General features: G+C 34.7%; 1 protein-coding gene across 2 annotated transcripts; it reads left to right on the plus strand.

Annotated features, from left to right (window-relative positions):
- The first annotated feature begins 359 nt into the window (after positions 1 to 359).
- On the plus strand, positions 360 to 14,460 carry SYT4 (synaptotagmin 4). Of its 2 annotated transcripts, none has more exons than XM_020985736.2 (4): positions 360 to 854; positions 3,685 to 4,502; positions 7,020 to 7,137; positions 10,286 to 14,460. In XM_020985736.2, exons 1-4 carry the CDS (start codon positions 821 to 823, stop codon positions 10,591 to 10,593), a joined length of 1,278 nt encoding a protein of 425 aa, XP_020841395.1. In that variant the 5' UTR covers positions 360 to 820; the 3' UTR covers positions 10,594 to 14,460. The 2 variants fall into 2 exon arrangements, with proteins under 2 accessions (XP_020841395.1, XP_020841394.1); XM_020985735.2 differs by having other exon boundaries at positions 362 to 854; positions 7,017 to 7,137; positions 10,286 to 14,457.
- Positions 14,461 to 26,725: the final 12,265 nt, after the last annotated feature.

The following is a 26,725-nucleotide window of genomic DNA, read 5'->3' on the forward strand; positions in this document are numbered from 1 at the left end:
GGACTGAAAGGGAGAGAAGAGAAAGAAAGAATGATGCAAGGGAAAAACCATGGTAGTTTTATTTTAAATGTGTCAGTCAGTTGTGGCTTTTTTTTATGTGACATATTTATTGCTTTGAAGAAGATAGGAAAAGTGAGAAAAATTGTGTGTGTGTGTGTGTGTGTGTGTGTGTGTGTGTAATTGAAATGGATCACATGAAACTGAAGTTTTCTTTCTTTCCCCTTGCCCCTTTAATCTCCTTGCATCACAACACTGACACACCGAGATACGTTCCCACCCACCCATGATTTTATGTTACCGAGTGACAGGATTGAGTTTAGGGACTTCTATCTCAGTCTGCTTCTGCGTCCCACTGAATAAGACAGCTAATCTCCTGTAGCAGAGCAGTTAAAATAATTGATGAGTGTGTATATTGAATCCCCTGGAGAGGCTGGAGCAAGAAGAGGGAGGGGGTGTAGGAAAAATAGAAGGGAAAAAGGAAGGGGAGGAGGGCAGGTGCTGATTTCAGCCCTGTAGCGTCAGGATTGCGTCAATTTGGGTTTCAACCACGTCTACAATCTAAGAGCGGAGCTACTCAAGAGAGCCAAAACAGGAACGGGGGTGGCAAATCCCTGCGTGAGGGAGAGCTGAGCTCCCTCTCTGCTTCCTCGCCCCTCAACCCCACCTTGCTCCTGCTTGAAGGTCCCCTGGTCTGCACATTGGTGTTTGCATCAAGAGGAAAATCCATTCTCTGGTTCTGGGGAAGAGGAAAACAGCCGTTTTCATAGTGAGGCAAGCCAGGGGTTGCTGTTCAGAACCTCGGACAGAGCACGCAGCAAACATGGCTCCGATTACCTCAAGCAGAGAGGAATTTGGTAAGCAAGTTCTTAACCAAACTTAAAAAAGGGTTTGCTTGTTTGTTTGTTTTTCGTTGGAAACTACAACTTGGAGTGTATGTTGCCTCTAAAGCCTGGGTATGGGTTAGCTAGCAGCTGAATTCCAGAGACCGTGAATTGGTACTCGGATAATCTCAGTAAACCCCGTCTGTCTCTTTCCCTTATCAGGTATCCTCCTGGTAAACTGCGTTCTGCTAAGGTTATTTTACCTTCAAGAAGTTCTCAAAGATTCAGAGAGCTCTGTAAATGGTAGTAGCAGCAGTGTATTCTGATATTTGATTGTTGGTTTTATTTTATTTTATTTGGTCTGTCTGCTGAGGATTTCTTTTAGGTAAATATCTTGAGTCATAGGGTGGGTGGGGGGGGGGGTTCGGTATAGACCTTAAAAGCAAATATATGTTTAAGATATCCTAAAATATGGAGTCAGTTCAAAATAATTTTAAATAGTGGGCTTTGACACCCTCATTTTATATCAGAAAGTACCATAAAATTATTTTGTGGCCAAATCGCTAGGCTGCATTTTCCTCTTCTTTTTTTTTTTTTTTCAGAAGATGTTGCTAGGTAGGATTCTAGGGTAACATTTCTATCTATCCCTATTACATCACATGAAATGTGTTCTGTTTTCTATTCAAATGCAGTCCCCCCCCTTCCCCTTTTAAGTTTGTGGTTTTATTATATTCAGTCTTTATGTGACAGGACAGAACCTTACTTACTTTTAAAATAATTCAGCACTGAAAGCCAAACATTCTCATAAAAGTGTGCTAATGAGAGTGAGGGTTAGGAGGGGTGAGAGAACTGTTATCATCACTGAGTGGACTAGTTTTGTTCTGCGTTCCCCAAATCTTTGCATTCTACCGGTAGGCAGGACTTTGAGAGTAAATATTCTTTTCTATATTGCATTGCATTGTTTAGTTATTTGATAAGAGGATTCAAAGAAGCTAAGATTCCACTCTAATTGACAGTGATCACTTCTGTTTAGCACTTCCCATTTGCTGTTTGTAATTACACTGATACTATGTCTATCACCCATGCTTCATGGGGGAAAAAAATGAACTGCTTCTATTAATTAGCTATTATCTGCATTGCTTCGCCTCAAAAAAAAAATCTCTATCCTGAAATATAAAGTCTCTTCCAATTCTAAGTTCTTTGATCTGGTTCATTTAACTGAAATGGTCTAAATTACTTTCTATTTTCCTTAAATGATGAAAAGAATTGTCTCACACCCCCATTTTGCTACAGTAGACTTCACGGTCAACCAAATTGTGTGTAACTCTTAAATGCCTTAATCGTAAGGACAACTTCAAAGCTTATGCTAAGTTTGGCTAGTCATGTTTAGTCTTTTACTTTTTTCTATGCCATGCAAGAATATTTCAGATTTTAGGAATTCAAAGATTTATTTCTCATTTCTAAATGATTCAGCTTTTTATTTCCTTAAATTACTTGTTTTTTTTCCTGTTGGAAACTTTTGATCAAACGTTTCTTAATTAATTCTTCTTCATTAAGTTCTGGTTTGTAAGTATTGGTAGACATATACCCAATCCTAAAAAGAAGCTATTGAGAAATGTAGTGACAAAAAAACTATTCTTCTCAAAGATTTTTAAACAAATCCTAAACCTTTGTGTTCCTAAACTTTCCACCTCAAAGTGGGAAGGAAATCTTAAAAATATAATAAAATAACAAAGCTTAGGTAGCCATTGTAGAAAACATTATATTTACTTATGTGTGTCTTACTTCTACTGAACATCTATTTGAAATGGATAATATGTCTTCACAGGATAATATTGACTTTTTATACATAGTTGCTAATAATTTGTGGGAAAAATACACTTACATATGGAACATGATTATGTTAATGCATAAGCAATGTCACTAAACATCAACAATTTAATACTCTTTTCTTAAGAGGAATGTGAATTTAGTTCTGATTACTGTATTGCCACATTGAAATATACTAAGACAAAAAGTCAGTTGTGAATAGGAGTAAATTTGCAATTATGTTCATTCTTTTTATTACATGTTAAAAGGAAGCTATTTGCTGGAAGACACTATTCTATGTTCTTGCTGTTTGCATTTGTACAAATTGTACTGTTTCTTTGTACTTTGGCAGTCATTCTAATAAGGGAAGATTTTAAGAATAGGAAGCCAATTTTTTTATTCTTATAAGTTAATTAAACATTGTTTTCTGTTTTTACTTTGTTTTCCTTTGTTTTTAATCAGTTTATTTCCCTTGGTTCTGGTCTGGTATCTGACAGAGAAACTTTTAATATATATGGAAGAGTATGGTAAATGTACAGTTACTTCATAATTGCTTTGGCTCTATCACTGTATCTGGGATTCTAAGTAAACTAATTCAAGGAATTCCTAAAGCAGTGTTTGAATAGTGAACGCTTTGGAATACATGGTAATGATGATTCAGGAAAAATATAATAGGGCGTACAATGTTAATGAAAAAAATATTGAAATTAGCACTGACCTGCCAAGCTGTGGTTGTCCTGCCTAATAACTGAGATATATACATAGGTTAAGGGATTTTTCTCCTCTCTAGTTCCTCCCTGTCATTTTGTTTATGGCACACAACTGAAATGAGGGAGTTTCCATCATATTGTATTTCTTTCTTGGTGTCACCCAGGGGATGTGTTTATACCTGAAGGTGGTGTGAAATATGTACATAACTCTTGTCCTGAGCAGTTGGAAAGTAATTCAATCTGTCCAACCTACTGTAATTGCCATATCTATTATGTTTTTCAAATTGCCTTGCATCTCAAGCTTTACTCCTTTAATATAAATTATTGGCCATTTCATTTTCCAGATGAAATTCCTACAGTGGTGGGGATCTTCAGTGCATTTGGTCTGGTGTTCACAGTATCTTTGTTTGCTTGGATCTGCTGTCAGAGAAAATCATCCAAGACTAACAAGACTCCTCCCTATAAATTTGTGCATGTGCTCAAGGGAGTTGACATTTATCCAGAAAACCTGAGCAGTAAGAAGAAATTTGGAGCAGATGAGAAAAATGAAGCAAAAAATAAACCAGTTGTGCCAAAGACCTCACTACATCTTGACCTTGAGAAGAGAGACCTTAATGGCAATTTCCCCAAATCAAACCTCAAAGTTGGCAGCCCTTCTGATATTGAGAACTTGACTCCTAAACCCTTCTCAGAAAGGGAGCAGAAAGAGTCCACCTCCCCAGACAGCTTGAAGTCTAGCTCATCCTTATGTTCTGTAGAGAAACAGGAAAAACTTGGCACCCTCTTCTTTTCCTTAGAGTACAACTTTGAAAAAAAGGCATTTGTGGTGAACATCAAAGAAGCTCGTGGCCTGCCAGCTATGGATGAACAGTCAATGACTTCTGACCCCTATATCAAAATGACCATCCTTCCTGAGAAGAAGCACAAAGTGAAAACCAGAGTCCTGAGAAAGACCTTAGATCCAGCTTTTGATGAAACCTTCACCTTCTATGGGATCCCATATAGCCAAATTCAAGATTTGGTCCTTCACTTCATCATCTTGAGTTTTGACAGGTTTTCAAGAGATGATATCATTGGAGAAGTCCTTATTCCCCTCTCAGGCATTGAATTGGCTGATGGAAGAATGTTAATGAACAGAGAGATCATCAAAAGAAATGTTAGGGTAATTGATTTTAAGTTTTTTAAAGTACTTGCAATCAAGATTGAGTTATTACTACATTATTAGTAACCATTTTACAATAGCTAGAGGTCTTACTTGCAATTTCTTTCAAGTTCTGAGACATTATTCTTACCATGTTTAATGCTAACATCAAAAATAATAACATGATCAAAATAATTTCATTTATTTAAGTTTATATTTCCATGAATATTTATAGAGACATGTATTAAGGGCTACAAAGAATATTCAAATTACATGAATCTTTTACAATATCATTCTAAGGATTTTTTTTCCTGTCCTCTCTTAAGTATTTGTGTTGGCTTTTAATGAAGTTTATTTCCATAAAAGCAGAAACTGCATCATACTTAATGTTTATTTTGTACATATTATATATGAGCAACATCATTAGTTAGTGGTCATAGTTTTATTTTAGTCTAGATACTATCACAAATCTTGTCCATAATTTATAATTTATCGATAGGATGTTATTTACTCTGCTTTTGGTATCATTATCTTTTAATTTTCCTGATATTGTTGGAAAAAAATAAGACATGAAACTACTCAAAACAAATTCTATGTCAACTTCAAGTATAATATTCAAATTTCTTCTTGCAGCAGTTCCATAATACATCAGGTGTTCAGTGATAGAAGTGTCATTGGAGATTTAGGCATGTGAGAATTATGTTTTAATACAGAATCATTAAAACTGAAAATGACATTGCCCATAACCAAGCCCTTGCCTGTCTTGTGCCCATTTTAGATGTGGAAACTTAGGCCCAGGGAGGTAAAATTTGTAATCTAAAATCATTATGTAGCTTTTAACCAGTCCTTTAAACCCTCCAACCCTTACCTGTAAAATTATGAATGGTAAATTATAACTCTTATTTCTCTTCTTGGCTCTAACTTGTTATTCCCCAAATTTATCTCACTTTTCTCTACCTACTTACATTTGTTCATACATTTTCTCTGCCTGATATGTTCCCCTCACATGGATCACTCCCTATCTAAAGATTACCCATGATCTTTTAATGTTGCATGTAATTGGGGAAAGAATCTCAGATCTAGAACCCAGTCTCTTGACTCCTAATCTGGTGATTTTGTATCAAAATATAATACTCCCCATGTTTGCTTTATATATTTACTTTATTCAAACTATTTATTCCCAGCAAGATTTTTTAGTGTTAGTGTAAAACTTGACCTCACAGGAACAAACATACAGGGAGAGCACATGCACTAACCAAAAAGTAAAAGACCATACCTCTTTATCTTAATAGGCATTTGGAATGTTTTGACATAGTCTACACTGGTAAACTACATCAAAATTAGCAAAGTTAGGAATTTTTCTTTCCTACTTTGTGAAGGGGATTTTGTTAATATCTTAAATATCAAATAAGTATTAATTTCTATATATTTTTTTCATAATATGTAATCAATTCACTTTATTAATAGCCCAAAGGTACCCCAAAGCTGAATATGCCATCTCTTTTTTCATCTGTTTCTTAGGTTGGGGACAATGACATAAATACCATCCTCTAGTTCAGAGATTCTTATACTAGAGCCTATGATTTAAAAAATGACAACTATATTTCAATAGTTTTCTTTGTAATCCTATGTGTTTTATTTTATGAATTTTAAAAGATATATATATGTATATATATATGTGCGTATATGTATATTTTTTTTCCTGAAGAAGTCAATAGAATTCACCAGCCTGACAATAGAGTTACATGCAACAGAAAAGGTTAAAAGTCCCTACTTCTCCTGGTTCCAAGCCTTCAAGCTTTTTTCTCAACTTTTTTTTTATTAAAACATTTTGTTTCAGGTTAGCATCATCCCAAAAGCAGAGTTCAAATATTACCCAGAGAATATTACAATCAAATAAACCCAAACTGAGGGACAGAAACTCCAAATCAAATTCTCCCCAGATTTTAATACATTCCTTAAGAGCAAAACAAACTTGTTATACTATTCAAAAGGGAAAAGAGAATACAATAGAACGGAATGCTATTGAAGTCTCTGAGGGATTTTTGAACAAACTTTATATCTCTGATTAGACAGAGCTCCCACAACTAAAAAGAAATGGTCATTTTGTTCTTCACTCAGCATTTAGGAGGATTGAATAGTATCTTAATTACTCAAGATTACTTTAACAAATATAAAGTGATCCCCAAAATAAAAGCTATAGCTGGCCGTATATAAACTACACATTGAATCTTGAAAAATTCAAAAAAGGGTGTGGCTAACCCTTGGAAAATGAAAACATGAAGCAATAAACATGAAGACCACTAGATGGCAGACATAAGTGCTTTGAAACAAGATTGTGATGGTGACTCATGAAGCTTTCTATTAGAATTACATTTTGCTCTATTGTATTAAAGTCAGGATAGTAAAAATTCAGTTAAATAAAATAGAAGAATGTAATAGTGCTAAGTATAGTCCGTTAGAAAATAATTTACAAGCAACAGAAAATACATAATTGTCTGAAAGTATTTATGAAAAGTGCTTTTATTTCTCTAGAAGTCTTCAGGACGAGGTGAACTTCTGATCTCTCTTTGCTACCAGTCCACCACCAACACTCTCACTGTGGTGGTTCTAAAAGCTCGGCACCTACCTAAAGCAGATGTTTCTGGATTATCAGGTAACTTTGCATCTGAAATAAATCCATTTTTATTGGCAAAGAATTGATACAAGATTAGAAAGACTATGTTTTATTGTGTAGTTATGATTAAACTCCTGATTTCTATTTTTTTCTGCTTATAAGGCATACCACATGCCTTTCTTTGGTTCCATAACTCAGCCAACACTATCACCATTGTTCTCAAGTTTATCTTAAGAGTTCAGGAACATAAAGAAAACAAGTAAAGTTAGGGTTCAAGAGAGATGGAAAAATTTTATAAAAAGACATGTAGTCAGCCTTAGCATGGGAAAGGCTTAGAGGAAGCCCAGACAAAAGAAGCAGGATTTTTGTTTGTTTCTTGATCTGATTTAAAAATTTTATAAAACTGGTAAAGCAGTATAATTTCATGCCTAAGTCAAATTTGCTATTCCATTTTCTTTCACATCTCTGCTTCTACTCTCCCATTATGTGTATTTATCATTTTTACTTACTAAAGACAGTAAAAGGCAGCACAGATTCTTAGTTCTGTGAAAGACCATAGGAAGGAAACATTAATCAACAATAATTTATTAGGTACCTATCATGTATGACTACCAAATATATATTATTTTGTTAATTTAATTTCAAAAAGTATTTTTAAACACTAATCATTGTGATAGGCACTAAAGAAGTTACAAAGATTAGACAAGATCTAGCCCTGACTTTGTGAATCTTATAATCAAGCAGGAGGTGTTGTTGAGTCACTTTTCATTCACCTCTGACTCTCTGATTCTATTCAGGGATTTCTTGGCAAAGACACTGGAGTGGTTTGCCATTTCCTTCTCCAGTTCATTTTACAGATGAGGAACTGAGGCAAATGGTTGAGTGACTTTCCCAGGGTCACACAACTAGTAACTGTCTGTGACTGGATTTGAACACATGAATGTGTCTTCTTGATTCCAAGCCCTGTGCTGTATCCACTGCACCACCAAGTTGCCCTGTCAAATGGGGGATAGCATGCAGATAATTATAATATATGGTAATATATGAATAGAAAAAAATAATTTGTATGAGGCCCAAGCAGGGATGTTCTTGCAAATGGAAGCCATCTTGTTTTAAGAGAGGAAAAGCTAACTTTATTACCACAAAGCTCATGTCCCTTGTTGACCTAATGATATCATCTTTCTGTTATGCCCCAATTATGAGCTTTGAGCTATATCTTCAATTCTGACCTACCTCCTGAGTCTTATTTCTGCCTATAATTATCTGCTTTATACCTTGAAACAATTTCCAATTCTTTCCTATTCTTCAGCCCAATAGTTACCAAGCTATATTCATTCTTCCTTCTTAGTGTCTCTGGTATCACATTTTTGTCCATTTTTATTATACAATTCTAAACTACATCTTTATAATTTCTCACATAATCTGTTACAGTAGTTTTCTGAACTGCCTTCTTGCATCTAGCAATATGCTAGCCTGCAGCATCTCCCTATTTCATTCTATCATACACATTGTTATGGCAGGAACCTTGTGAAATTCTTATCATGTTATCCCACTGTAAAAAACTTCTAGTGCTCCCCCAACATCCATATAACACAATCTAAACTCAGCCTATCATTAAAAGACCTCCATAAATTGATTATAATCCTTCCAGTCTTCTCTCACAATATTTGACCTCATATTCTTTATGTACCTAAAAAACAATGGATCAATTCACCATTCCCCAAACTTTTCTTATTGTTTTCTGACTTCTTGCCTTTGTTTACAAACAATTACAATTAGGAATACACATTTTCTGCCACCTCTACCCTCACCAGTTTTATCACTACCAAATAAATGACTACCCTTCCTCCTAGCAGAGCTTGATATCTGCCTCTTTCATGATTTCCTCATTAATCACCCAAATAAAAGTAATCTTTTCCTCCTTTGATTTCATGTAACATAAAACTTGCTTCTCACTTGTATATTTATTATGCTATTATATGCATCACTATTTTCTGTGTACTTAAGGTATTTTTCTCCAGTTAGATTGTAAGCTCCTTGAGTGTAAGGGCCATATCTGATTTATCATTGATTCCTTAGTGCCTGGAAAAATTCCTTTCAACTAGAAGGTAAATACATATTTTTTTTTCATTTGAGGTGTGTCCAGCCATTTTCTGGTCACTATGAGAGGCACGAGGGAGAAATGAACTTTAAAATTAAGTATCTGACAGATTGTTTGGAGAGAGAAAAAAAAAGACTAGTTACCCTGGAATAATTAGAGAAGTTAAAAATGTATATTACTAAGTTCCAAGTTGTATAGTAATCACTTATTTGATTACATAAAAATCAGGATACTCAAACAGCAATATCCAGTAGAGTATAAGTTTGATGAACAGAAAACAAGCAAACTAAGGCAAAATTTATCTCAGAAAGGGATATACTTTTATGGTTACACATGAAATTAAACAATATCTATGTAAAAATATGCACAACTACTTTATTGGTAAATGAAAAAAAAAAACCAAAACATAATCAAGACCCAATGGTTAGAAAATGGTTTATTAAATTATGGCATGTCAATATAGCAAAAATGTCATGATAGATATGAATTATATACTAAGACATATCAAAGCTGTATAAAGAATGATGTATTATCTGGTCAGAATAAGAACAACATACACCTAGTCAACAAATATACTTAACAAAACACAAAAACAATTACATTTCATAATAATATAGAATATATAACTATTTTTCTTTTATGAAAAATATTTAATACTACTCTACAGGTTTTACTTAGAAAATTACATGTTTTTATTTGTGTTTGTTGTATATGTTAATGTTATTACTATTAGAGATTTTACAATATATATGGTAAATAATCTACTCCATGATTTTTATTTTACACATGAAGCTGAGACTTAGAAAGGGTCAGAATCTTGCTTATCCAAGGTCATAGAGTCAATCAAAAACTTTAAAAATTTACTTTAGATTCCCAGCCTAGTGTTATTCAGACTATACCACAATGGAAACTCAGGATTAGGGTGATAAATCAGATGATTTATCAATTCTTTTCCTTTTTATCCCTAAAAAGTTTTATCTAGACCCTCTTTTCTGTTTTAGACTACTTTCACTTGCCCTTATATTTTCTCCTTCACTGCAACTAAAATTTTATTACCACCTACATTTTTTTCTTTTGTCATTTCAGATCCTTATGTCAAAGTGAACCTGTATCATGCAAAAAAGAGAATCTCCAAGAAGAAAACCCATGTAAAGAAATGCACCCCTAATGCAGTATTCAATGAATTGTTTGTCTTTGACATTCCTTGTGAAGGTCTTGAGGAGATCAGTGTAGAGTTCCTGGTTTTGGATTCTGACAGGGGATCAAGGAATGAAGTCATTGGGAGGTTGATCCTTGGAGCATCAGCAGAAGGAACAGGTGGAGAACACTGGAAGGAGATCTGTGAATATCCTAGGAGACAAATTGCCAAGTGGCATATGCTTTGTGATGGTTAGCATCCTAGTAGTGAAGTGGAACTTAATGATTTTCCATAGGCAAGGAGTAATTTTCTTTCTTTGTTAAATGTGATTACAAGCTTTTGACAGAAAGACATTCTTTTTCTTAAGGCTGGGTTGAAGTAGCAGATCAGGAGGTAACTGTAAAATTTTATCATCCATTTTATTCTCCCTCATTAGAGAAATTTGATACAATTTCATAAGAGATTCAACTTCCCTGATGTTAGCAATTGTCTAATTTGAATTTCAGTGGGATCAGTCAGGTCTTTCATAAATACATCATTGTATCCCTAGTTGGTAGCTGTGGTTTTGAAGGTGATGACCTCCTCTGCATATGTCACTGGAACTCATTGTGTCTCTTGAGATATTAACATGGGATACATGTCTCTCTGAGTTCAAGTATATCAGAACTCTTGTGAAAATTCATTCAGTTTTTTTTTCTAAAAGTTGGAGAAATCCATTATTTTGATCAATCCAAAGACTTTTAAGAAATGTTCACAAGTTTGATTTATTAATCATGTCATGTATAAATAGTTGTTTTGTATGAAATGGTGTATACTCATTCATTTGTGGCTTGTAACTACTAGGTATCATTTTCTAATAAGGAGAATAACTTCAATACCTTCTAAAAGCCAGTTAACACACTTAAATACTTAGTTTTAGAAAAGGGTTTAAGTGGGATCAAGTTGTACAGTTATATTACAGGAGAATTCTGTGACTGAATGCTAAAATCATTGCCCTTTACCAAAAAGTCATATGAAAGTATCTTGGGCTCGAAAGATCTTAAGAATGAAAGGGACTTTAAAGGACATCTTGTTCAAACCCTTCATTTTACAAATAAAGAAACCAAAGTCCAGAGGTGGTCAATCGCTTTCCCGAGATAAAAGAGTATAAAATGTCACATTAAAAAAAAAAACTCCTGCTAAATTTTCTACCATTTTGTACCATTCCCAAATATCAGTATGGCCTAAAGAAGAAGAAAAAAAAACACCTTGTTTCACTTTGTTATGTTATCAGTTAAAACAAGGGATAAAGACATGATTCCTAGCCAAAAAACTGGCTGGGAAAATGTTACCTTAAATCTTGTTGGAAAATATAGGTATTGAAGAGATATACAGTCAGTTTTTGTGCATTAAGAAATGAGAATAATAACTAATTCTTCATTTAGTTCTTTTTTTATTTTTAATCAATGCCAATGGGCCAACTATTTCAGTATAAAATCAAATTGAGACTGTAATAATCTGTTGATTGCCAGATGGAAAAAGGAATTGTTCCCTGAAGCCAAAAACCAAAATGACAAAAACAATATTTTAAAAAATTGAAATAAAGCAAAATTCCTTTAATCCCCATGGAAATATATTTGCATTAATTCCAGATACAGTTAGCCCATCCCACTAGTACAGACTTAAGTGTAAAGTTTACTATTCCTTCTTGGTTAAGTTGCTCTGGCAATGTTGCCTACAGACAAACCATATAATTGTGCCCTATATCACTTTTCAGGGTTTGGGCTCTGAAGGCCACTTTAGTACTACTAGAAAACAATGCAAAACTTAAATGATCACTTGGAAACAATTATCTTTGGTCACTGCATGTGGATTTCAATGAGGGGGAGAAATGAAGTTGGAAATTCCAATGCAGTTGGAATACAAAATATGCAAGTAAGAAATAAATACCACTGAAAGAATTACATTTTGAGTCTTTCAGGTTTTGTGTCAGTACTTTATCAGTTTTGAGACTGTGTTTGCTATCATGGTGTTTATAAAATTCTATGAAATTACATTTTTGAAACAACTTATACATGCTTTTTATGACAATGCTCAATATAAAGTAAATGTATTACATTCTGTGTGTATAAAGGACTGGAATCAACTGTCTTTTGTTTGAAAACAATTGTATTTCTTCTTATGTCCCTACTCTTATCTTCATCCCACCACAATAGAGCATCAAGTTCCATATAACATCTTTGTGAAAACATCATCAATGGAGACAGACTCATGGAACCATAGAATTCTCAGGCTAGAAGAGATCTTAGAACTCATCTAGTTCAACTGCCTCATTTTACAGAGGAAGAAACTAAGGTGCCAAGAGGTTAAATAATTTGCCTAAGGTCACATGGCTATTTAGTGACAGAGCTGAGGCTTGAATTCAGTTCTCCTGATTCTCAAGTGTAGTGCTCTTTCTTCTCTACCACATCTAATGTCTCTATGCAGTTATAGTTTCTAATTTAGAGAAAGGTAAATTACATTGTATTTTGATTTCTTTAGCTTCTTAGGCTGTGTGTCTCTTTTATTTAAATTTCCATTAAGGTATAAATGAGAAGTTGGTCTGAAGTACCCCTTCTGGCAGCCTAAACATTAATATTATTATCAGCTAAAGAATGACTATTGATAATGGAGGGAGGTAGGGAGAAAATGTTAAAAATAAAAAAAAAACTTTTTATTACAATGAAGATTTGTAAATAGAATTCTTTTTTATTTTTTTTAATTTGAAGCTTTCTTGAGTGTGAAAAGTTGAGTAATTGACCTGCAATTCATTTTGAGGAAAGAAAAAGGCAATGAAAAAAATATATAAAGAAACTGAAACAGGCAGGGACATGTGTCATCCTGTCATCTGATTTTTTTTTCTGTTTTATACTGTGTTAAATATCCATGTGCATATCTTGAATTCTGTTAAGGATCCTGCACTGTATCAAACTTGTAAAATAATTGTTTGTCTGAGTAGCCTACCCAGTTCCCCTTATTGGGAGAATCCATGTTTGAAGAACTGTTGTAACTCAATAACTGGTTTGTTCTGATGTTGTAATTCAATAGAAGTGAATTGGAAGGAAGCATGGTGTATGAAATTTTGTCATGATTTTTTTTTGTGCCAGCTCTGTATGATGTGCCATGTTTGGAAGACAAGAATAAACTGCTGCTTTCATTCATAACATACCATCCCAAACTTCCTACCAATGTGCATATTTAGATAGCATTTATAACTCCATCTGGGTTCTACACTTATCTTCTCTGACATAATATTCTTGACATCTGCCTCCAAACCGTAGAAGGCAGAATTCAGAACTATGAATGGTGGTGTCCTATGGGAGAGGGGATAGGTGGGGGTTGACCTCTGTATTTCCCCTTTTCTTTTTATTTTCTCTAATCCATCATTTTCTGTGGCTCTTTTCATAATTTTCTTTATATTATTTCACAATTCTTTGCCTATTTCATAATTTTCTTTTTTTCCCCTTTTTTAAACCTAATTTACCCCAGTTTTGACTTTTGTATTTATTTCTTTTTACTATTTGTTACCACACTGCAATTCCCTTAGCCATTCCCAAGTTGAAGAAAAAAGTAGGCTAGGGACCTGATCACCACTTTGAAGGGCCAGGTTTTTTTTTCTTAATTATAAAGGGTTGTGTAATACAGATTCAAGGTGGATGGAACATGAAAAAAAATGAGAAAGGAAAGGAAAGGAAGGAAGGGAATGGAAAGGGAAAAAAATAGAAGGAAAAAGAAAGGAATGGAATGGAAAAGAAAGGAAGGGAAGGGAAGGAAAGGGAAGGGAAAGGAAGGGAAAATGGAATAACATTTATGGAGTACCTAGACACAGTGCTAAGTCATTTATAAATATTGCCTCATTTTATGTTTACGACAACCCTGTCATGTAGGTGTCATTATTACATTCATTTTACAGTTGCGAAAATAGAAGCAAACAGACTTTAAGTAACTTGCCCTGGGTCACACAGCTATTAAGTGTCTAAGGACAGTTTTGAAGCCAGATCTTCCTGCTTCCTGGTCCAGCAGTCTACTGTGCCACCAGCTACAATGTTGTTTGAAGATTGTCTACAGGATGGCGTCTCCTTATGTATTAAAGTACATATATGTTTGTGTATTTTTTCATAGAATCAGAAAGCATTAAAACTGGAAGATACTTTTAAGATCATCTAGCTCAACTCTCCCATTTTGTAAATGAGAAACTAAAGCTCTGAAGGGTGAGGTGACTTATCCAAGGTCATATGATTATTAAATCCTTGAGGCTAGACTACTGTGTCTTTTGATTAATAGACTAATATTGATTCCATTAGCCATATGTTCTTACATACTATATATATATTGAATAAGTCAGATAGTTATTTAATCCAGGAATGCATATGTAATTTGATGGTAGTTCTCATAACACTGAGGATTCTAATCCCAGTTCCCAATACCACTGAGAGGTCAGGACTCCAGAGCATAGTTCATTACATATCTCCCTCAGTGTGCTAGAAATGACCCTGAAGGTTTATATCTTTCTCTTACCATTAGCTTGATCTCCTGTCCAGGGTCTTCTCAATATCAATCACCATTTAAAGCTAATATTTCCATATCATCAATATCATTCAATAGTTATGTCTCTGAATTATTTAACCATTTAAAATAAATTAGCTTTTGCAAAGAGATATTTAGAGAAAATATAATAAGTTCAAACATTTGTAGGGGGCAGCTGGGTTGCACAGTGGATAGAGTCCTGGGTTTATCTCAGGAAGATCATCTTCCTCAGTTCAAATTTGGCCACAGACACTTACTAGGGGTGTGACCCTTGGCAAGTCTCTTAACTTTGCTTGCTTCACTTTCCTTATCTGTAAAATGAGCTGTAGAAAGAAATGTTAAACCACTCCAGTATCTTTGCCAAGAAAACCTGGAATGGGGTCACAAAAAGTCGGACACAATGGAAAAAATAGCTCAACAACAATAATAAATATTTCCCTCCAAGACATGGAAGAGTATGCTCTCCAATATATGTTCTCCTCGGTTTAGAGGGAGATTGTGCTCAACCTTTAAAAAAAAAGTTCCTACAACACATTTGCCCCATCAAATTTACTTTAAAATATAGCATGGCCAACAGATGAGTTTCTGTCACTCTCTCTCTCAGTTGTTATCTACATACTTTTGTGGTGGATTAAACAGGCTTCTAGAATCTTTGCTCTTCACCATGCTTGACTGCCAAATCTACAATGGTCTCCAGCTCCCAGATCCCTGATGGCTCATTCTTCCAACCTCAAAAAGCTCACGAGGTCACAAGCTAGTTTGATAACACTTCATCTAAGAGCATGAAAAGACAAATACAGAAAGGCAAAGAACAAAGGCCCTTATTCAAAAGCCACGTGCTTCTCTTGCCAAATATCTACTCTAGATTGTAATCATGGAAAACAAAGAATCCAAATCATCTGGCTAGTGCTTTTTATAAACATTTTTGGTTGGGTCTTTGCAGGCAATAAATAAAAAATAATGCTTGTGCATACTCTAATAATAATGATTTGAGGATGGTAACCATAACACATGCTGCATATGCATATGAGTACTGGGTTTATTGGCCAGTCCTTGTACCCCTCACCAATTACATGAATAATCAACCTGTCTGAAATTTTATGAGATTTCCTCCATAAATATCTACCATCCTTACTATTTTTGAAGTCTAATTTCAATTAAATTTATTAAAAACAAACAAAAAAATTAGACTGTTTTTTGCACTAAGCACAACAAAGTCATCCTGGCCAAACTGAACCATTTTAATAATTCATTGCCTTCAATATTAAAATGTTTGTGTTATTTCTGTTACTTCATTAATCTACTTATTGACTTTTTTCTTTTATCTATGTTCTTAGAATTATCAGATTTTTATATTTAAATGATCACAGAATCATGGAATGTTAAAGATAGAAGGGACCTTGAAGATCATCTAGACCAGTGATTCTTAACCTTGGGTCCATGAACTTTTAAATACATATTTTTGATAAGAAAAGTTAACTGCCAAAGGTGTCTGTGACACACATAAGTTTAAGGAAGAGAGGGAAAAATGAAGCTCAGAAAAAAAATCTGCAAATTGCTAAATACCATATATGTAAGAAGTAGTAGATCTACCAAAACTTGAATATCTGGATTCATAGTCCTGAATTTTTTAGGATTCTTTTACCAACTAATGTTTCATTCTTTTTTGTCCCTAGGCCAAACAACCATTAAGCCAAAAGAGTTTGGAACTAGTGACAGACTATACTGTGTGATGTTGCAAAATAAATTTGGAGTTCATCATCATCAAGCTGACCACTGTTTGAGAATTTTTTTCATTCACAGACATTCAATAAAATCATTTGCTAAGTCATAGTGGAGTTTCAGGCTGTGTTAGTGAATGTATGTGAATCACAATAACAAAATAATAGATCCTTGAGTATTAGAATAAAAAATAACATCCCAAATTTCATGGACTCAATGTGATAAACCAAGCAATAATGCATTTTAGCATAGTCTTTTATAAGTCTATGCTATCATTCTTCATATCTCTTCTCTTTCCCAAACTTCCAACTTCCAATGCAGATCACAGTGTAGTGAAGCAAGAGGAAAAGAGGGCATGATGCCTTCATACATTCTATAATTCTCAGCCTTTGTTTTGGAAAATGTTCATAGACAGAGCATTGGGAGGAGATCAGAGCTGGACTATGAAATCAGCTATGATGGAAAAAAAAGAGGCAAGCTCATGAGCTAGAGTAAGTCTGAGCCAGTTTTTTTAAACTCATACAGCAGATGATTTCCCACTTTTTATTGGTAGCCCAACAGTAGGAATAATTCACTCTCTGATTGTGTACAAGAAGCCAGAAACATTGCCTGTTATATGTGTCTGGCAACATTTTTTTTCCTCCCAAGTTATTATAGCTTGGTAGCTGCTAAAGTCGTGCCCAATGACTCTTAGGGCCTTCCCCACATGTTGTTCAAGCAACATTGTTTATAATCATTGTAAAGTACTTTATTCCTCTCATGCCAACTCTAAACTAGCAACTTTGTAACTGTTTTTACTTCTAAAAAACCTTTTTAACTGGTCATGGGATCCATTAATGTAAATTTTTATATGACTGAATAAATTATACCTTATTCCTTTAAATTCTTCATAACAAGATGATGTGGAAATCTGGTAGCCCCAAATAGTTTTCAGGGACCACATCTTATCTGGTGTTGACAAGAAAAGGAGTGATACATGTCATATATTCCACATACATTTTTTTTTAATGTAAACCATGAAGCAGGACCCAGAGCTCTGGATTGGGTTTAATCCTAAAAGCTACAACCAAAATATTATTATCTCCTTGAATTATTGTGCTCTCAATTCGAGTTTATTCTGGAATATTTCAGAATACTCCTATCATCTAGGTATCAAAGATTCAAGTAAAATTTCCCCAAAATGAGCAATTAAAATAAGAAATGTATTACATAGAAATGCATATATATATATATATATATATATATATATATATATATATGACTCAAAAGAGACATTAGATAAATGTGAAAAAAGAAAGAAAGAAAAACTCTTGTGATAGCTTATAAACAATCAATACAATTCTTCTCTTTCAGGCACATTTCACTCTTCTAGAATCTTTTTCATCAAGCCTGTACCATCCAAATCCTTCACTAAAATAGTTCAGTTCAAAATCTAAGTCTGCACTTTATTACTTTGCCACTGTTTTTTTCCCAGAACTAGAAGTCATTTGTGCAACCTAAATTTCTCTCCAAGGAGAATATTCCTCAGAAAATTATGCTTTTCTAAAGAGAAGTATAGATCCCCAAACTCTAAAACGTTGGTTTATGCATGAGGTAATCCAAAACACTGGTGCTATATCCACAAACCCACTTTTCTGTATGGGAGATTAGATTTTGTTATCATGTTACTTAGGAAATTTTGCTTTGTTGAGAAAACTAGATTTCAAGATTGTTAATCTGTGTATGACCCACAAAGTAACCTTCAAGAATGTCATTGCCTACTGAATCTAATATCTGTCTGGAAGGCCAGTTTCTGGGGTTTATACTTTCCTAGACTCTGCCCATCCTCCATCTGCTTCCTCTAAATAGTAGGCAAGTTTCAAGAATTACAGTATTTGAGAACTCACCTTTTGAATGATACAGATGAGTCTCAGACAAAAGAAAATTATTAATTTTTTGGGAGGGTGGGAAGGGGAGGAAACCTGGCCCCACTCCTCATTAGGATGTCAAGATCTCTACAGAAGAAAGTCAGAAGGCCAAAAGGCCAAAAGGCATAATTCTTCAATGAAGACTCTTTCATAGGAAAAAAAAAAACAAAGGATCTGAACAAACCAATTCTTCTTGGGGGCAGCCCCCATCAGTAAAACTCCTTCAAGAAGCACCTAGGACAACTTTTACCCAACTTATGATTCCCAATGCCAACTTCAATATCTGATGATTAATCAGGAAATATATTTTGTTCTGTACACAAGGTCCCAATATACATATACATATCTTTCATAGCTAAATGTTTTTGAGAAACTCCGATCTAAAATTCACTGCCTTATAGCACTTCCACTCCCACAGGCTCATTGTTCTTTCATAATCTTTGCCTTTCCAGTTCTGCTTGCCTGTTTCCTATAGGCTGTATCCCTAAACTTTCAAACCCTGGGTTAGTCATGAAGTAATAAAAAAGGTGATGTCCTCCACCTACTCCAATCCCCCCTTCTTTGGGTAGAGATTATTATGAAAAAAATATAATATCGATAGCCACAACTAAAAAGACCTTTATCTCATCCTACTTTTTCAAATTAGGGTCATTTATCCATAACTTTACATCTAAATCCCTGGAAAAATCTACACACACATAATGTCTACATTTCTTCTCCCTTTAGTTCCAACTCCTTGCAATATGACTTCTGACATAAGAAATCCACTGAAACCACTGTCAACAAAATTATGTTTAATTTATAAATGGCTAAATTCAATGACTTAATATTCATTCCTCATTTTTGTCTTCTTTGAAGCTTTTGGCTCTGATGATTCTTCTCTCTCTTAGTTCTCCCCTTCTCCCTATACCTATCTTTTACTTCCTTCAATATTTTTGACATCATTCATGACTTATGCCCCATATGGTGAGTATACTTCAAGGGCTCTCTCTTTAACCCTCTTTTCTTGTTCAATCTCTCTCTCTCTCACTCTTTCTGTCATTCCCAAGGTTTCCAACTATCATCCCCAAGAAGAAAACTCTCAGATCCATATGCATATATCCTACTTTAATCTCTCTCTTAATTTCTGCTGTTCCTTTATCAGTTGCCTATCAGACATCCCCAGTGAATATCTCTCAGGTATTTCAAAATCAAAATATTCTTTAAAAATGGACTTAATTGCCTTTCTTCAAATTCATCATCTTTCACATTTTTCCATAAAATTGCCTGGAGTATTATCTATGTGAGAGTAACATGATAAAGACAGAGTTATCTTGAGGTAGTCCCTAGGATAAGATCTTCTCCATGTGACTTTAGAGTATAGAATGACTAGTTACAATTAAATCATTTATCTTCCTTTTATAGTCACATACATCTAATGCTTCCTATACATATTCTTTTCCCATAATATGTTAAGCAACAAATCAATTCAATATACATAGATATTGGATCGATTATGAAGCAGCTATTCAAGGCTACTAAAGGCCAAACAGTATTGAAGTATCTAAAGAATTATAAATTATCTATTAAAAAAAGTCTTACAAATATAAACATTTTAGAAACAGTTACTATACGGTTTGAATTTGTCAGATTGTTTTTAATCTGACTTGACAGAATCCGAATGCAATTGGTATTTTTACTCTTATTTTTATCAACAGGAGCTATGATTAAAATAATACCTTGTAAATCACATTGAAATTTGGCATACTTTCACCACTTATTACATTTCTGAGGAAGATAATCTCATGAATCTATAGCTCATTACTTCAAAGGAATGGTTCTTTTCATAACAGATGGTATTAAATACGAAATATTTGGGGGAAAATGAGGAAGAAGAGAATGTTAATTCAGGCAAATAACACCATTGACAAAACTGAATAAAATATCTTTATGTCAATGGGAAGTTAAGTCAAAAAACTTTTTTTCATATTAAATACATTTGAATATGATACATTTGACCAAAAAAATGTTTCCAGTGTGTGTAATGGGTGAAAATTAGTTCTTTTTAATTTGGGGTTGGGATCCATTCTTCAATTTCCTCATTTCTAAAATTAAGAATTGGATTAAATTGTCTATTAAGCTCCTTCCAATGTAAATCTCCCACCCTATTATCTAATGATAAAGTGGTAAGAAAGTGGAGGCCTTCCTGTATGTTCATGTGCAAGGAATATGACCTTTCAGAGCTTTGGTTTTCTTGTCTGTGAAATGGAGATAACAGTGTCTGTTGTACTTAACTCACTGTTTGATGTAAGCCTCATTTAAAATAACGTATGGGAGGCAGATATCAAATTGCTACACATATGCCAGGAGTAGGAATAATTGGTGGTGCTAGGATTGTTGTTACTCAAGGAGAAACTTGAAATTATGATATTATAATCACTTTGGTCATTATTACTATTATTGGTAGTATGAGTATTGGTATTCTTATTATTTAATTCTTTCTCATTTTTCTTACCAATGGAGTAGATGCAGAAGGGAATCTGAAAGAAGTTGCTCTCATTTTTCATTGTTTTATATGAAATGTTCTGCAGATGATAGCAAAGGTGGATAAAGAAAATAATTGGATAAAAGTTTTGGGATATCATTTCATCTTCTATAGGCTTCCTGAAAGTATCACAATTTTCATAGCAAGCATAAAAACACAGATGATTTGTGATTCGTGTCTCATTCTTATATTATTATTGGTCAAGCAGTGAAAGAGAAAACAGATATTTTGGGATAGTAGCAGGTTCACTTTTTCGAACTCCCTTCCCTTCCTTGCCCTTTCCTCCCTTTTCCCCTCACTTCAATTATCCTCCTCTCCATACCCCTCTTCTATCCTTATTTTTTTAAAGGTTGGATGACCTGAACATTTGTAGGCATCAGAGAAAGATCTTGGAGGAAAGGAAAGGACTGAAGATGAGAAATGTAGGGGATATAAAGAAGGTGGAATAATAGGTACAAATAGTGTGTTTGATCTTGTCAAAGGACAGTCATGTCTTTATCTGGATGAGAAGAAAAAAAAAGAACGTGAGGGCAGGAGAAATTGGAAAAGAATTTTATGAGTGAACCAAGGAAGCTAAGAAAGCTCATGAAGGATAGACTCCATTATGCCAGTAAAATATATGGCACAGGGAGTAAATGTGAGCAGTTTCACAGGTTTAGGGGGAAAAGAAGCTTTAGAATGCATGTTCTTAGATCAAGACAGAGAATACTTTAGAGAAGAACAAACAGATTTCTTTAAAGAAATGGAAATTTAGATTAGATTATGTTAGGTGAATTGGTAGTGTATTCAATCCTTTTGGTTGTGTGGTCTCCTGTACTGTTAAGTATCATAGAAAAATGGTTGGGTGGACCCATAGATGAGGACTGTTGGTGGTAGCACAAAAGAGCAAGGGATTCAAGAACAGAGGAGGATATAAAGAGAATGTGAAAAGAGGAAGGGGAGGCCAGAACACAGGTCATGAATCAAGAAAATGTGGAATAACAGAATGAGTAGAAGGCAGAAGCAGTATAGTACATTAGATTTTTGATCAGAACAACTCAATCGATATACCAACTCTTTCACTTAAAACCAAGGTGATCAGATTCAACCACTACGGACCTCAGTTCATCATTGGAGGACTAGACTGTAGACATCCAAAGTAATAGCAACATATAGAGATACAGAGGATATTTCAGGGTTCATCTAATTATTTCACTGATAAAGAGACTGAGACCAGAGGAGTTTAGTGGCTTTCCTATTTTCCAATAGGAACATGGCCCACTTATTCTTCAGTCTTTGTTCTTTACGGTACATGGTTCTCATGGTAAGGCTAAAGGATAGGTGAAATGGGTGAAATGGTAGGACAGGAAATTCTGACCAAAGAGATACATTTCAAAGTTTAAAAATATGAAGTTAGTTATGAGGAATGGCAAAATGTAAGATGTGACCATCTGTTTTGGTAACTGAAATATAATGAATATATTTGTTGGGAGGTAGGGAGGTTAATAAAATGGAATCTAGCATCTTTGAAGGGACATCAGCCTATTTATTGAAGTCTTTAATTATATAGAAAGAGTTTATAATCTAGAAGAAGAATGTAAGTCAAGTAGAGATCTTCTTTAGGAAGAGAGTAAGAGTGCAAGAAAGAGAGAGAAGAGAGAGAGAGAGAGAGAGAGAGAGAGAGAGAGAGAGAGAGAGAGAGAGAGAAGGTTCATATGCAGAAACTGGTCTGTTTGTAGAGGAACTTAATTAACTCTTCCTTGCTACAAGAAACAAAACTAACTTTAAAAGATAGTGGCCTATTCTAGAGCATTGGAAATGTCAATTCACTTCAGTAGAGGTCTTTTAGCATTAAAAAAATTATGTTACTTATGTTAAGAATAAATACATTAAGAATTAGGCTTTGCAGATTTGCTCTTGCTGAGTTAGGTACACAAAGACAGATAGAAACCTGAAGGGTTAAGGCAGAAGAGCTGTTAAAATGACCTTTTCCCCATTTTGGATATTTTCCATTAGACTTAACTGTATCACTTTATAATATAGTTACTGATCATCTGTAGCTGCAATTGCAGTGGTGGAGGGAGCTTTTGATGAGGTAATGTTCTTGAACACTCGATCAATCAACAAGCATTTATTGGGTACCTTCCATGTAGCAAGCACAATGCTAAGCCTGGAGTGAAGCCGGTGAAACAGAGCTTACTCTCAAGGAACTTAGATTCTGGAAACAGAGGATACCAAGAATCTTTACCTATACCAATTATGACTAAATTAGGCAAGGATTTTCTCAGGGGTTAGTAAAATTCTTTGGCGTTCAATGGTTACACTTAGAAATTCATTAGTCTATCTAACAACTTCTATTTCTGTGTATTTTTGTGTATTTTTCTACATCCCTCTAAGGGATGATACCTGGTCTGACAAGACTTCTTCATCCCCATAATATCTGAGCTGGCATGCTGAGAGCAAGCTTGAAAACACTTACACCAGTCTGTTCCCTAACCCTACAAAGGACAAAATAATTTGATTCATTATTGTCGATGAATATGAAGAAAAAAAATACTAATCCATTATATTCATTTTTCTTTTAATGAGAGTTAATATTATCCTTTGTTATGATGCCAAACTTTTCTGCCTTAAAATAATCATTATTTTCTTGATTATCAAATACTGTCTTTTATTAGCTTTTTCAGGCTTGTTTAGCCCACAGTGATTTCTGCCTTCTCTGACTACCTATAACCCATTTTGGCATTTATTTATGTTATACTTTGTTTCATAACTTAATCATTCCACATGTGCACCCCTCCCCCTAAAACTTTTCAAGATCCTTGAGAGCAGGGACATTCTTCTCATTCTGTATCCTTACAAAGCACTCAGCACAAGGATGGGCATATAACAAGTGCTAAATATGTAATCATTGAATATGAATTGAATTGAATTAATGGTCAGATGGAGGAACTTCATGATGCCATTTGGTGGATAGGAATAGTAACAGCCAAAGAAATAGTTTTCCAGAAAACTAAAACAGGATCATCTGTCATTCTGCTGTAATACATTAGCTCTGATAAGCTCTGCCATTGAGCAGGCACCAGAGAAAATAGTCTTGTCTAAAATTATATGTATCACAGATAGGCCCACGTATGTATTTATACTCCCCACTCTATTATCCAATAGAGAGTGTAATGACATGGATAATTCAAATCAGAGAATAATGACTTAAAACATTTTTTATTTGGCTTTTGGATATGTAATATGAAAGAATGGGCAGAAGATTTACTTTCCTGATTCTGTCTTGCTTAGGCTAATATTAAATGAGTTTTCATTCTTTTATCATACAACAACTGATGATGAGATGTGGCCAGAGGGTAGTATGAAACAAGTCTCATTATAAATTCACCTCCTTTCCCCCACTCCCAACCCCATGTACACATTGCTTTGTCTTGAGCCAAATAAAAATGATTCTAGTTCTAGGAGATATCAGATAGTAAGATTCTGAATGGTCAGAGAGGGTGTTAATCTTAGGACACTTCAGTGAATTATAGCTATTTGACTACACCTATCTAAATTCTTGCCCCTCCTCCATTAGGAAATCAAGTGAGAGGGACAAGAATGTGGCTGCCATAATCACAAAGTGTCAACCCTGGAATTCTGTCAAGTGTGAGGGTAAAGAAAGAGCAGTGACTTAGAGAGTATGCCTTGAGGCTGAAAGGAGGAAAGAAGAGATTGAACAAAAAAGTGAACGTACTTTTTCCTCCATTAAGTTTGATCTCATGAAGGTGCCTTGTTATTATGACTGCATGAGAGTAAGAGTGGGAGAAAAGGGTGAGACTTGTGGGTGGGGCATGTTTGATTTTTAAAAGACTCACTTTCATACTATCAATTTATAATTATAGGTTGGGACTAGACAGTAAAGACAGGGCACTGTTTCCCCAGCAGGAAATAATGGTGGGTCTTGGGGATTAAGTGAGCTCTTAGGATGAAGAAAGCAGTGTACACAAGAAAATCAAGGGTATCGATAAATGGCTGTAGGTTAGAGGGCAAATAAATGAGAGAAACGGGGCACTGAAAATCTAAGTGAGATAGAATGCTGAAAGTACAAGCATATACTTGATGTTGACCATCCAAATTTTAATACTGAAGAAGCAGAACTAGTTGCACTGGTCTAATGGACTCTTAAATACTCAGCAATCTGGAGGCAAACATGATTTGGGGAAAAGAAAACTATGTAGGAAGTACAATATTTTCACCAATCCAACAGTGAAGGAAATATTTTGATATTGAAGTTGCTTGTGGTTTCAGCCTCAGGAACAATCATGAATAAGCACTGGCTATCTGGTTGCTGTTAAGGATAAATTCAAATGTGGGTGGCTTGTTTAGGAGTCAATAGAGGGAGAAGAAACAGCTAGAGATCTTTAAAAATTATAATTTGCTAGATACATCCATTTCCCTGTCATAGGTTTATAACATAGATAACGTGCGGTCTAGAAGTAATTCTAAATGACCAAACACCACTACATTTTTGCCTTTGGCAATTAAATTCAAAGAATCTTAGAGTTAGAATGAACTCAGAAGTCACATAGGCCAACCTGCACCCAAATCATGACTCCTTTCTATAACAACTCCAAGAAATGAGCATCTTGGCTTCTCTTAAAGACCTCTCAGGTAACAGAAGAGTATTTTGGGATACGTGATTTATCACTGGAAGGAACTTTACAGGCCATTCAGTTCAAGCCTGAACCCCTCCCATTTTGCAAGTAAGGAAACTGAGGCACAAAGAACTTAAGTGACTTACTTTGTCATACTGACTTCTGATTAGCTGGTTTCCCCCACTCAGAACCTCTAACCTAAAAAGGCTCAGGCCAAAGATGTCTTCATCTCTCTCTATGCTGTAATACTGTACTCATGTCCACTGCGCTTTCTCTACCGTGCCAGAGAATCTTCTTTATCCTGGAAGCTCACTCCACCTTTGGACTGCTTCTTTCATTAGAGTACCTTCTGCACTTGTAGCCTTATCTTATGATCTCTGGCTCCACCCAGAACCCACAATTTAAGAAGCCTCAGGACAAAGAACCTACTACTGATTTAACCCAAGACTTATTTTACTTTCTTTCTTCATCCTTATTCACCACCCTTTTATTTGTCACATTCTGCATTAGAATATAAATTCCTTGAGTTTAAAGAATGTCTTTCTTTCTCATTCTATTTGTATTCTTCTTTACTTAGTACAATGCTGGTCTTAAAAGCTTAATAAATATCTATTGACTGACTGACTGACTGAGTTTTAAGAGGCATAATTAGAACCTGGTCCTTGGTCTCCAAGTACAATACACTATCTCCTATGCCAATACTATTTCTTCCATTGTTATTTGACTCAAGGGAGTGACTAAAATGTTGGAGATTTTAGATCAGGAATGAAAGGTAGCATCCATATGAGAAGAATTAGGAAGCTGGTTGGGGTTTGTGGCAGGCACACCCTTAAATCAAGTGGTCTATGCCACTACCTGATTTGCCTCTCTGTCAGCTCAAATCATTCTTCCCCTATTCAGTCATATATTAATAAACAAACAGGAGGATTCTAGTCACTATCTGTACTCTGAATTTTCAAAGTTGATATTTGTAGCAAAAACTCCCAACTGTGTTTTATTTGTTTTTTCAGTTTCAGAAAACTGAGAGAAAAAAAAATGGAATTGGACAGAGGAAGTATGCTACCAAGATGA

This window comes from Phascolarctos cinereus, unplaced genomic scaffold (assembly GCF_003287225.1).
Source record: "Phascolarctos cinereus isolate Bilbo 61053 unplaced genomic scaffold, phaCin_HiC Scaffold_4;HRSCAF=312, whole genome shotgun sequence".
Classification (NCBI taxonomy): domain Eukaryota; kingdom Metazoa; phylum Chordata; class Mammalia; order Diprotodontia; family Phascolarctidae; genus Phascolarctos; species Phascolarctos cinereus.